This window comes from Bufo bufo, chromosome 6 (genome assembly GCF_905171765.1).
Source record: "Bufo bufo chromosome 6, aBufBuf1.1, whole genome shotgun sequence".
In the NCBI taxonomy this organism is placed as follows: domain Eukaryota; kingdom Metazoa; phylum Chordata; class Amphibia; order Anura; family Bufonidae; genus Bufo; species Bufo bufo.
This window is the reverse complement of record NC_053394.1, coordinates 438,004,502-438,017,765: the sequence shown is the minus strand read 5'-3', so window position 1 is coordinate 438,017,765 and position 13,264 is coordinate 438,004,502. Positions and strand designations below refer to the sequence as shown.

The 13,264-nt window shown below is 49.6% G+C and overlaps 1 protein-coding gene across 2 annotated transcripts; it reads left to right on the top strand.

Moving 5' to 3' along the window:
• Positions 1 to 643: 643 nt before the first annotated feature.
• On the top strand, positions 644 to 11,196 carry LOC121004795 (E3 ubiquitin-protein ligase RNF135-like). Of its 2 annotated transcripts, XM_040437154.1 has the most exons (6): positions 644 to 1,206; positions 5,024 to 5,119; positions 8,751 to 8,981; positions 9,433 to 9,592; positions 9,999 to 10,100; positions 10,437 to 11,192. In XM_040437154.1, exons 1-6 carry the CDS (start codon positions 664 to 666, stop codon positions 10,973 to 10,975), a joined length of 1,671 nt encoding a protein of 556 aa, XP_040293088.1. In that variant the 5' UTR covers positions 644 to 663; the 3' UTR covers positions 10,976 to 11,192. The 2 variants fall into 2 exon arrangements, with proteins under 2 accessions (XP_040293088.1, XP_040293089.1); XM_040437155.1 differs by lacking the exon at positions 5,024 to 5,119 and having other exon boundaries at positions 10,437 to 11,196.
• Positions 11,197 to 13,264: the final 2,068 nt, after the last annotated feature.

Below are 13,264 nucleotides of genomic sequence, written 5' to 3'. Positions count from 1 at the left end.
TAACACCGCAGATAACACAGTGATAACTCTCTGAGTACAGATAATGTAGTAGATGTCATCTGCAGTCCTATGTAACAGCACAGATAACACAGTGATAACTCTCTGAGTACAGATAATGGAGTAGATGTCATCTGCAGTCCTATGTAACACCACAGATATATCTCTCTGAGGGCGGGTAATGGAGTAGATGTCACCTGCAGTCCTATGTAACACCACAGATAACAGTGATAACTCTCTGAGTACAGATAATGGAGTAGATGTCACCTGCAGTCCTATGTAACACCACAGATAACACAGTGACAGCTCTCTGAGTACAGATAATAGAGTAGATGTCACCTGCAGTCCTATGTAACACCACAGATAACACAGTGATAGCTCTCTGAGTACAGATAATGTAGTAGATGTCACCTGCAGTCCTATGTAACAGCACAAATAACACAGTGATAACTCTCTGAGTACAGATAATGTAGTAGATGTCATCTGCAGTCCTATGTAACACCACAGATATATCTCTCTGAGGGCAGGTAATGGAGTAGATGTCACCTGCAGTCCTATGTAACACAGTGCTAAGTGTCTGGGAAGGCGGGTGAAGCATGTGACCCTGGAGCCGCACTTACACCACTCCTCCAGCAGGTGGCGGCAGAGGACGCTCCCCCCGCAGTTATGGAGGAGGAGAAGCTGCTGGTGCTCCGGCTGCAGCCCCAGGACCTGGTGTGCACCGTCTGCTTCAGCTACTATGCGCACCCCAGCACCCTGCCCTGCGGCCACACCTTCTGCAGGGGCTGCCTAGAGAAGTACTGGGCGGAGAACGCCCGCTGCAACTGCCCCTTGTGTCAGAAGAACTTCAAGGAGCGGCCGGAGCTGAACAAGAACACCGACCTGTCCGCTCTGCTGGACGCGCTGCAGGCCCAGGACAGCAGAGCCCATGAGCGCTGCCCCTCCTGTACCGGGGCAGGGGCCCTAAGGCTGTGCCTACCCTGCGGGGCCCCACTCTGCCAAGAGCACCTTGTGCTGCACCAAGATCCCACTGGACGCCAGCGCCACCTGCTGGTCAACCTCATCACTGCATCCTGGCCCTGCATGCAGCACGACAGAGGCCTGGAGTATTTCTGTGTTTCACACAGCTCCCCCTTGTGCCCAGAGTGTGCAGTGCAGCATGAGGAGTGTCACCCTGTGCATCTTCTGGAGCTATACAGGAAGAAGCAGGTGAGTGGAGTGAGGGCGGGGTTCCCTCAGACCCAATCAGGAGGAAGGCTGAGGATCCCCCCAGACCCAATCAGGAGGAAGGCTGAGGATCCCCCCCCCCCAGATCCATTGAGCAGGGAGGCTGAGGATCCCCCCCAAAGCCATTGAGCATGGAGGCTGAGGATCCCCCCCCAGAGCCATTGAGCAGGGAGGCTGAGGATCCCCCCCCAGAGCCATTGAGCAGGGAGGCTGAGGATCCCCCCCAGATCCATTGAGCAGGGAGGCTGAGGATCCCCCCCAGAGCCATTGAGCAGGGAGGCTGAGGATCCCCCCCCCCCCAGAGCCATTGAGCATGGAGGCTGAGGACCCCCCCCCCCCCAGAGCCATTGAGCAGGGAGGCTGAGGATCCCCCCCAGAGCCATTGAGCAGGGAGGCTGAGGATCCCCCCAGAGCCATTGAGCAGGGAGGCTGAGGATCCCCCCCCCCCCAGAGCCATTGAGCAGGGAGGCTGAGGATCCCCCCCCCCCCCCGAGCCATTGAGCAGGGAGGCTGAGGATCCCCCCCCCCCCCCGAGCCATTGAGCAGGGAGGCTGAGGATCCCCCCCCCCCGAGCCATTGAGCAGGGAGGCTGAGGATCCCCCCCCCCCAGAGCCATTGAGCAGGGAGGCTGAGGATCCCCCCCAGAGCCATTGAGCAGGGAGGCTGAGGATCCCCCCCCAGAGCCATTGAGCAGGGAGGCTGAGGATCCCCCCCCCAGAGCCATTGAGCAGGGAGGCTGAGGATCCCCCCCCAGATCCATTGAGCAGGGAGGCTGAGGATCCCCCCCAGAGCCATTGAGCAGGGAGGCTGAGGATCCCCCCCCAGAGCCATTGAGCAGGGAGGCTGAGGATCCCCCCCCCAGAGCCATTGAGCAGGGAGGCTGAGGATCCCCCCCCCCCAGAGCCATTGAGCAGGGAGGCTGAGGATTCCCCCCCCCCCAGAGCCATTGAGCAGGGAGGCTGAGGATCCCCCCCCAGATCCATTGAGCAGGGAGGCTGAGGATCCTCCAGACCTATTCAGTTTTGCATCACTCAGGAGGTCTATGGGTTAGTGACTGCACTATACTGCTGACAGTCTACACCAGCAAGGATGCGGTTAACGGGGTATTCCCATCCTGGATCATATTGCTATGGTAGAGTTGGGGTTCCACCGCTGGGACCCGCACCTATACTTAGACCGGAGCTCACAAAGTCCCGGCGGGTGGGCTTGCCTGCGCAGCTGCACTCTTCATTCGTATAGGAGCGCTGCTCGACTATTTTTGGACGTCCTGTTGAAATGAATGGTAGCGCACTGCGCAGGTGCGGCCACCGCTCCATTCACTTCTATGGGGCTGGTGGAAACAGCTGAGCGCGCAGAGCTTCTATAGGTATGAATGGAGGGTGACTGCGCATGTGAAGTGCACCCTCCGGCACCTTGTGGGCTCCGTTGTAAGTATAGGTGTGGGTCCCAGCGGTGTGCCTCCAACGTTCAAGAGGGGAACACCCCTTTAAGGGCTTATGTACACAACTGTAGTCGTTTTGTGGTTCGCAAATTGCGGATCTGTAAACACGGATCTCGGTCGTGTGTATTCTGGAATAGCCGTCCTGAATAGAGCAGTCCTGTCCTTGTCCGTAATGCGGATAATTGGACATGTATTTTTCTGCAGAACAGCCATGCGGACACAGAACGCACATGGAGTCACTTCTGTTTTTTGCGGCCCCATTGAAGAGAATGGTTCTGCATACAGGCCGCAAAGAAAAACGGAACGGACGCTGAAGAAACCACATTTGCGTGCATGAGCCGCGGCGGTTACCCCTCTGGACGTACGAGGGCTGCGAACTTGTACTGAAGGACCTTAAAAACATTCTCTGGGGGCACTGCGCCATTGTTTTTTTATTTAGTGTTTACGGTGTCCATTGACACGACGATCATCTTCTGGGGGTCAGTACGATTACGGCGACCCTGGATTTATATCCTTTATTATGTCTCCCCACGCTTAAAACTATCTACAGTTCCCGTTCTGACCTTTGTGTCTGAGGGGTGTACTGGCCATTTGGACCCCACGGGCTTTTCGTAGAATTTAGAAACCCTTAGCTGGGAAAATAAAAATTTTTCTTTCTTCCTATAAAATGTTGCATAAGCCCCAGTTTTCATTTTCAGAAGGGGTAACAGGAAAACAAACACCCCCAGTTTTGTTAAGCATTTCCCCCTGAACGCAGCATCGGCCCACATGTGGTGGTTAATTGCTGTTTGGGCACCCGGCCGGCATCAGAAGGGAAGGAGCGCCATATGGTTTTTGTAGGGCAGATTTTGGTGCAACGGTTTATGGGCGCCAGTGCAGCCATTTTCTAACCGTACATTTTAATTTTCTATTTTGGTCACATACGACTTTTTATTTAGCTTTTTGGGAAGCAGGATAAAGATAAGGCGGCGCCTCTGCCATTGCTTTTTGGGTTTTGTTATTGCAGCGAACATCGTGCGGTTAAAGTGACGTTACCTTTATTCTGCTGGTCAGGACGATTACAGAGAAACCAATTTTATAATTTTTTTAATTTTTTTTAATGTTTTAACACTTTTACACAAAGCACCTTTGATTAAAAAAAAAAGTTTTTGTGTCTCCATTTTCTGAGAGCCATATTTTTGTATTTTTCGGCTGATCATCTTGTGTGGGGGCTCATTTTTTGACGAGGTGACATTTTCACTGGGGCCATTGTGGGGTACATTTTACTTTTTGGTCACTTGGTAGTAAACGTTTTGTAAGACTGACCGAAAAATGGCTATTTTGGTGCGGGTTTTTTTTGTTGTTTTTTTTCCGGGGTAGATCATGTGATATTTTTACAGTCGGTGATTCCTAATATGTGTATGTTTTTGTTTTGTTTTTTTATTGTATATGGCTTGATGAGGAGAGAGGGTGTTTTTTTTTTTTGTTTTTTTTTCTTGAAACTTTTTTTTTAATAAAAAACACATTTTTTTTCCCTTTTATATTTTTGTCCCACTGTGGGGGTCTGATGCCCTCTATAATATACACGTGTAATGCATTGCCTGCCCCCTGGGTCTCAGAAGGCCATTGGGTCCCCTCCACACAGCCCGTACATGCCGCGCTGACCACAGCATACAAAGAGTTAAAGTGCCGACATTGGTGTATTCACCGATGCTGGAATATACAGCCGGAGCCCTGCTGCTGATCGGGCATCTCCTGGTCCCCCCCCCCCGATCAGTGCATCCGATCAGTAAGGGGTTAATATGTGCCTTTTCCGTTGCTGTCTGACAACCAAGCTAGGAGATGTATGAGAGTGGAGATTCTGATGACATCACCTGTGGATTGCATTAGCCCCTCCCCCTGCTGTGTATTAGAAGCCGTGGAGAAGCGGTGACATCAGAATGACACCCACTGATGGAACAGCCACGATTGTCTCCCACCAATCCTATGGGGGCCAATGCACTGAACTGGCGGGTGAGGGATATAAAAGGGCGGCTGCCCTGACGTCCACCACGCCCCCGGTCATCTGCGGCTGCTTTCCCCAACCCCCCGCCCCTCAATCGGTGGCTGCCCCAATGTCCGCCCCCCCCAGTCATCGGCGGCTGCCCCGACGTCCTTCCCCCCGTCATTGGCGGCTGCCCCAGTCATGCTTGGCTTCTCCCTCCTCCTGTCGCCCTGTCGGTGTTATTCATTTCCGGATATATCCGCCCCCCGATAGATGGTTTTAATGCTACGGCTGATAGGTCACTGGCTGGTGAGCTCAGCGGGGTCATTGGGGGGTCTGGGGCGCATCCTCATCATCGTTCTCTAATTCTGATTTTCTATTTGTGTTTTCTGAAGGAGATTATGAGGAAGAGGATCAGTCACCTGGAGGAGAGCATCACAAGTAAGGAGCACATCATCAGCCGCCACAAGGACGCCTACCGGGAGATTCAGGTGACGCCCCCACAGATCAGGCCTCTCTCTGTGTTGTTAGCGCCAGGTCTCAGTGTAGGACGGTTCTATCACACAACGCCAGGAAGGTACAAATTTTAATTTCCTGTAGTTTTTAGGCAGCACTAGCATGAATGGGTTAAAGCCCCCAGGTACAACCAGACAGCAACAGGTTAATAAGCAACAATGATCACTTAACCCTGTAAAGCTCAGCAGGAGGAAGGAGCCGGTGGATTTCTGTACAGCAATATTACATTTAGAAAAAGGAGGGAAAGTTCCTTCGGATTACAGGAAATTTCCGTAATCAAATTGTCATTTTCCTGGACGTCCTACGGCAGCTCGGTCAGTGTCCAGGAGGGTGGGACAGAAGACGACATGTCCACCACTGAGCATGTTCAGCCTCTACGTAGGATTCTTCCAGTTCGGTCGGGGAGGTGGCAGTGGAGCAGGTAGAGGGCGGTCTTGCATGAAGAGGACTCTGCTCGTGGCGCAGCTGATGGCATTACTTGTCCTCTGGCTCTTATTGGGCCTTGAGGTTGAGGCCTCCAATCTTCTGAAGGCATCTCCTCTTCTGGATGCATGTTTACAGTCCTTCTGACATCGGTACAATTCTCCAGATCAATAAAAATAAGATCTTAGCCGGATCAGATCCTTCACAGCGGGCGTGCGGATGGGGATTGTACTGGGATCAAACGCTTCTCAGGTCTCTCCATGAATGACTGTGATTGGTTATCAGTCGACCTCTTAATTCCAGCGACGACTCATTTCCATTTCTGGACACAACTAGCTGCGCGAGCTAAAAGGAAGTGCTCGAGGTGCAATACTTTCCACAAACTCAGTCATCTTGAAATTGTGAAATGTCCTTGAATCCTTCTATTATGGAACACAGGATTGTAAGGAGTTAATTCTCCAGAACAGCCGCACTTCCATCTCAGAAAGTTGGGTGACTTCGTACAAGTGCTCATCACCTGGAACATGTCTGTCATTGCATGGTGCACCCGTCCGTCCTGCAGTTCTAGCTGCGTCCCTCTGTAGTGGAGTCCATTGCGGCGTCCTCTCCGGCCGCTCAGACGCCAATCGAATGCAACACTGGGAGTGCACTCACATGGATGGACAGGGAGAACGCGCGTTCACGGGCGGTGCTCGGCCCATTCATAGCTCCAACTCTAGAAGTGGTGCCGGCTCCGGATCGTGGCGGTGATAGGAGTCGCTGGATTAGGGCTCATTCACACGACCGTGGTTTTGGTTCCGCATCCGAGCCGCATTTTTTGTGGCTCGGGTGCGGACCCATTCACTTCAGTGGGACCGCAAAAGATGCGGATAGCACTCCGTGTGCTATTGCATATTATTGCATATGTATCAAATCGTTTTTTTTTTACACAATAAAGGCACACAGAGCTATGGGGACTGGGTATAGCGGATGTGCTAGAGGCCATCTAGCAACCCATGTCCTCAGCTCTATACCCAAAATCCCGGTGACAGGTTCCCTTTATGGATCATCTGAGTCGGAGTAGCCAGAAATCTATTCTTCAAAGACCTGATGAGACCCCTTCTAACTGCAGGCATAGCCCTACTGTCCAGAACCCAGCTCAGATCTCAGCTTCCCTCCATTGGTGAACGGACTGGGCCCCACAGCAAATGTGTGAACAGTCACCCACAACAACTTTACAACCCCCAGTTCTGAGGCTAGTCAAGATCGAGTTCTCAGACGAGGCCGGCGTAATGTACACAGTGACTGCACCAGCAGAATAGTGAGTGCAGCTCTGGAGTATAATACAGGATGTACAGTCAGTTCCATAAATATTGGGACATGGACACAATTGTAACATTTTTGGCTCTATACACCACCACAATGGATGTGAAATGAAACAAACAAGATGTGCTTTACCTGCAGACTGTCAGCTGTAATCTGAGGGGATTTACATCCAAATCCGGTGAACGGTGCAGGAATTACAGCAGTTTCCATATGTGCCTCGTACTTGTTAAGGGACCAAAAGTAATGGGACAGAATAATAATCAAACTCTCACTTTTTAATACTTGGTTGCAAATCCTTTGCAGTCAATTACAGCCTGAAGTCTGGAACGCATAGACATCACCAGACGCTGGTTTCATCCCTGGTGATGCTCGGCCAGGCCTCTACTGCAACTGTCGTCAGTTCCTGCTTGTTCTTGGGACATTTTCCCTTCAGTTTTGTCTTCAGCAAGTGAAATGCTCAATCGGATTCAGGTCCGGTGATTGACTCGGCCATTGCAGAACATTCCACTTCTTTCCCTTAAACTCTTTGGTTGCTTTTGCAGTATGCTTTGGGTCATTGTCCATCTGCACTGTGAAGCGCCGTCCAATGAGTTCTGAAGCATTTGGCTGAATATGAGCAGATAATATTGCCCGAAACACTTCAGAATTCATCCTGCTGCTTTTGTCAGCAGTCACATCATCAATAAATACAAGAGAAGCAGTTCCATTGGCAGACATACATGCCCACGCCATGACACTACCACCACCATGCTTCACTGAAGAGGTGGTATGCTTAGGATCATGAGCAGCTCCTTTCCTTCTCCATACTCTTCTCTTCCCATCACTCTGGTACAAGTTGATCTTGGTCTCATCTGTCCATAGGATGTTGTTCCAGAACTGTGAAGGCTTTTTTAGATGTCGTTTGGCAAACTCTAATCTGGCCTTCCTGTTTGAGGCTCACCAATGGTTTACATCTTGTGGTGAACCCTCTGTATTCACTCTGGTGAAGTCTTCTCCTGATTGTTGACTTTGACACACATACACCTACCTCCTGGAGAGTGGTCTTCATCTGGCCAACTGGTGTGAAGGGTGTTTTCTTCACCAGGGAAAGAATTCTTCGGTCATCCACTACAGTTGTTTTCCGTGGTCTTCCGGGTCTTTTGGTGTTGCTGAGCTCACCGATGCGTTCCTTCTTTTTAAGAATGTTCCAAGCAGTTGTTTTGGCCGCGCCTAATGTTTTTGCTATCTCTCTGATGGGTTTGTTGTGTTTTTTCAGCCTAATGATGGCTTCACTGATAGTGACAGCTCTTTGGATCTCATATTGAGAGTTGACAGCAACAGATTCCAAATGCAGATAGCCGACTGGAAATGACCTCTGACCTTTTATCTGCTCATTGTAATTGGGATAATGAGGGAATAACACACACCTGGCCATGGAACAGCTGAGAAGACAATTGTCCCATTACTTTTGGTCCCTTAACAAGTAGGAGGCACATATGCAAACTTTTGTAATTCCTGCACCGGTCACCTGATTTGGATGTAAATACCCTCAAATTACAGCTGACAGTCTGCAGGTAAAGCACATCTTGTTCGTTTCATTTCACATCCATTGTGGTGGTCTATAGAGCCAAAAATGTCAGAATTGTGTCCATGTCCCAATATTTATGGACCTGACTAACTCAGGATCAGTACAGGGTAAATAATGTATGTACACAGTGACTCCACCAGCAGAATAGTGAGTGCAGCTCTGGAGTAGAATACAGGATGTAATTTAGGATAATGGAGATATGTGTGACCAGTACTTTGACAATCTGTTCCAGAATCTCTGGTTCGATGTCCACCACGTACACCCATGCTTTATTTGATCTGCTGTCTTTAATCTTTCTCCTGTCCTTCCAGATACTTATCTCTGACATTAAGGATAACTTGACCCGGGACTTCCGGGAAATGCGGGACTATTTGGAGAAGCAGGAGCGGGCTGCGTTCTGGAGGATGAAGCAGGAGCAGGACAGTGCACAGAGAGAGACATCACAGCTGGTGCAAAAGCTGATTGCTGATCTTGATGACATGAAGAGGCAGAAGGCACAACTGGAGGAGCAGCTGGAGTATGACTGGATATCGATGCTGAAGGTGCAGCAGACCTTCCATAAGATGTCACAAGTGGTGGTCCACATATGGGGAAGGCTTCAGTCTGGGGCTACTCTGCAGGACATTGCTTGCTGAATTTCTTAAGGTTTTGATCCAGGAATGTTTTGAAGAAGAGCATTTTGTGATTGAGGCCAGAACTAGAAATATATGATGGTGTGAGGGTATTAGTGTTTTACTAACTGCATACTAGAATAACGTGCTGTAAGGAGGACCACCCTGTGGTCACGCACTAGGCAGACCTACATACTAAGGACTTGGAGGATTTCAGGACTGTTGACCTCATTACGGGATGTACTTTCTGTCCATGAGCTGTAGCTGTGCAGTGTAAAGTCCTTCTCCATCATCCATGACTTCCTGGAGTTCCTCAGTAGTAATTAGTATTTATGCAGTCACCTGGTGATTTGTCTGAATATTTTCTTCTCATGGCCTCCAGGATGTCAAATCTGAGGAGATCTTCACAACATCAGCATCCCATAGCCCATACACCTTTGATGAGAACCGGATTGTGGACACCACCGATGCAGTGACCCAAATGAAGCGGAGTCTTCTGTCTCACGCACTCCTGGAATCCACCCCGTGCCCACCCAAACAAGGTGAGAATCCCTCAGACCATGAAGAAATCCAAACCTTCTGCCTGAATACACTCCAGAAAATGTATTGTACCATCAGAGGTCATATAAGTCCACCAACATCCACCCCCTTCTATTCTACTACCTGCTGACAAAGGGCATAAAATATACACAAAGTATATATTCAGCAATGATCCCAGTAGCATATGGCTCACGTTTCCCAAGGTGCTTGACTTGAGGTCTCATGGACCATGATGGTTGATGTGACTTGGGGTGCAGCAGCAGTAATGTGGATTAAGCACTGACCAAATTCTTGATTTTCCAGAAGGTTTACCTGTCCTGTGATCTGCACAGGGTTGTCTCCCTCTGGTTAGACATGGAATCACAGGAGGATGACGTGATCATTACATTTCTGTCCATCTTATTACAGTGCTGGAGGACTCCTTTGAGTTATCTCCCGGATCGTCCCAGCCTCGAGAGCAGGAGATCAGTGCCAGTCTTCAGGTGAAACCGCCCAGCCAACTTCTGCAGTGTGAGTATAGTGTCCTCTGCCCCAGTGACCTGGCCGATTACTGATGTGTTAGATCTTCGTCCAAGAGTCTGTGCGGCTGTTATATATTCTGTTAAAATGCTCGTTAGTTATATCTGTTGATGGAGAAGTTGGGTGACAAGAAAGTTTGGCCTCTGGCAGATTTCCATCATGGAGTTCACCCAGCTCTCTGCAGATCAGTAGTGATTCTTCCCATGCCTCACTTTCCAGTGAAGCATGGACAACCTTTGTGAAGGTGATGGTCACGATGGCCGTTACCCCAGTAATGGCAGTAATCCATACACGCCGTATACACACTAACCTGTTTCCTTATTTTAGGGGCGACTCTTGTCTCTTTTGACCGTGATACTGTCAGCTGTCGTCTGTCTCTTTCCTCCGACTTGAAGACTGTGACTGTGGCCGATAAGAATTATTCCTACCCCAAAAACGAGCGCAGGTTCCTCAGCTGTCAGGCTCTCTGCTCTGAAGGTTTCTCCGTAGGGTGCACCTACTGGGAGGTCAGCACCGCAGACAGCAATGGATGGGGCATTGGTGTGGCAGCCTCAGAAATCGGCAAAAGCCAACAACTCGGAGACAGCGACTTGTCCTGGTGTGTAAAGTGGAACAAGGAGCGTCTGAGCGCCTGGCACAAGAACGAGGAGATCCGGATCCCCCTGCCGCGGCCCTCCATTGTGGGTGTGCTCCTTGACTGCACAGAAAAGCTTCTCTCCTTCTATTCGGTCTCCCCAGAGACAGAGATCCAGATCCACACCTTCAGAGTCCATTTCCAGACCTGCCTGTTTCCAGCTGTTTGGTTGTATGGTCTAAACAAAGGGAAGTCGCTGACAATACGAGACATCAAGAGAACAAATGCATGAGCTGAACGCCGCTGCGTTGGACATCCTGGACCAAAGACACACATCTGTTGATGCACCTTAAAGAAGTTACCTCCCACAAGAGTGGGAGATTACTGTGCACAGCGTCCTCCTCTGGTTATCTGCTGCACACTCCTCCCTGCCAGGCCTCTGATCTTGTGGAGTCTCTAGTGTGGGCAGTCAGGAGGCACTCCGCCTGGGATAGCGGAGTCTGAAAGGTCAGAGAACATTTGTACAGATCTGATTGTATGGCTGGATTGCACAGATCGAATTGTATGGTTGGGTTGTACAGTTGGATTGCACAGATCATGTTGTATGGTTGCATTGTAATAAAAATGGATGAACGGTCTGGTTACGTTATATTCACCAGGAGGACGTTGTAAAACTGCAGATAACATCACGTGCCATCCCAGGAGTGTGGGGTACAAGGGGCTTGGTCGGATGAGTAGTAGCAGGCACCACCGGCCTCCTGTACACAATCACTTTGGAAATGATATCCAAGCACCTTTCCGATAGAGACTACACAGACGTGTAACCTATTAGACCTATAGATTTAAAAGGCTTTTCCGAATTTTTTTACCGATGACCCTATCCTCTTGATAGATAATCAGTATCTGATCAGTAGGGGACCAACGCCCGGGACCCTGCTGATCAGCTGTTTGAGAAGGCACCGGTACTCCTGTGAGCGCCACGGCCTTCTCTCTGCTCACTAAGCACAGCGCCATACATTGTATCGTGGACCCGCTTGGTATTGCGCTCTGCTCCCTTCACTTCAATGGGGCTGAGCTGCTCACGTGATCAAACGTGACATCACTGGCCTAGGAAAAAGCCTTCTCAAACAGCTGATGGCAGGGGTCCCAGGTGTCAGACCGCCGCCCCCCCCCCCCCCCCCGATCAGATACTGCTCCCTTATCCTGAGGATAGATTAGTCTAAAAGTCTTGGAAACCCCCTTTAAGACCACTGTACCCTAAGGACCCCCCCAGATTCATTTTCATAGCACTTAATTTGGATCTCAGTGTAACCTCATGATCCTCGTACACATGGCACCTCTAGTCCATCCAACCCGTTTTCTCATTATTTATCATACATTTTACCCCTAGAGTCTCATTCCATTTATTTACTTTAGTTTTTTTTATTTTTACAATTTCTACCCTGTGTTCTATTCTCCACAAATCTCCTATGATATCTACTTATCATTCCAATTTCCAGCTCTTATTCCCACCCAAGGGTTTCCCTGATTACATTTCTCCCTCTTACACTTCCTCAGTATCCCTCAGAGCACAGCGTTCCTTCTCATTACATTCCCTTCCTCAGTATCCCTCAGAGCACAGCGTTCCTTCTCATTACATTCCCTTCCTCAGTATCCCTCAGAGCACAGAGTTCCTTCTCATTACATTCCCTTCCTCAGTATCCCTCAGAGCACAGAGTTCCTTCTCATTACATTCCCTTCCTCAGTATCCCTCAGAGCACAGAGTTCCTTCTCATTACATTCCCTTCCTCAGTATCCCTCAGAGCACAGCGTTCCTTCTCATTACATTCCCTTCCTCAGTATCCCTCAGAGCACAGAGTTCCTTCTCATTACATTCCCTTCCTCAGTATCCCTCAGAGCACAGAGTTCCTTCTCATTACATTCCCTTCCTCAGTATCCCTCAGAGCACAGAGTTCCTTCTCATTACATTCCCTTCCTCAGTATCCCTCAGAGCACAGAGTTCCTTCTCATTGCATTCCCTTCCTCAGTATCCCTCAGAGCACAGAGTTCCTTCTCATTACATTCCCTTCCTCAGTATCCCTCAGAGCACAGAGTTCCTTCTCATTACATTCCCTTCCTCAGTATCCCTCAGAGCACAGAGTTCCTTCTCATTGCATTCCCTTTCTTCCGTATGAATTCCTCAGAGCACAGAGTTCCTTCTCATTACATTCCCTTCCTCAGTATCCCTCAGAGCACAGAGTTCCTTCTCATTACATTCCCTTCCGTAGTATCCCTCAGAGCACAGAGTTCCTTCTCATTGCATTCCCTTTCTTCCGTATGAATTCCTCAGAGCACAGAGTTCCTTCTCATTACATTCCCTTCCTCAGTATCCCTCAGAGCACAGAGTTCCTTCTCATTACATTCCCTTCCTCAGTATCCCTCAGAGCACAGAGTTCCTTCTCATTACATTCCCTTCCTCAGTATCCCTCAGAGCACAGAGTTCCTTCTCATTACATTCCCTTCCTCAGTATCCCTCAGAGCACAGAGTTCCTTCTCATTGCATTCCCTTCCTCAGTATCCCTCAGAGCACAGAGTTCCTTCT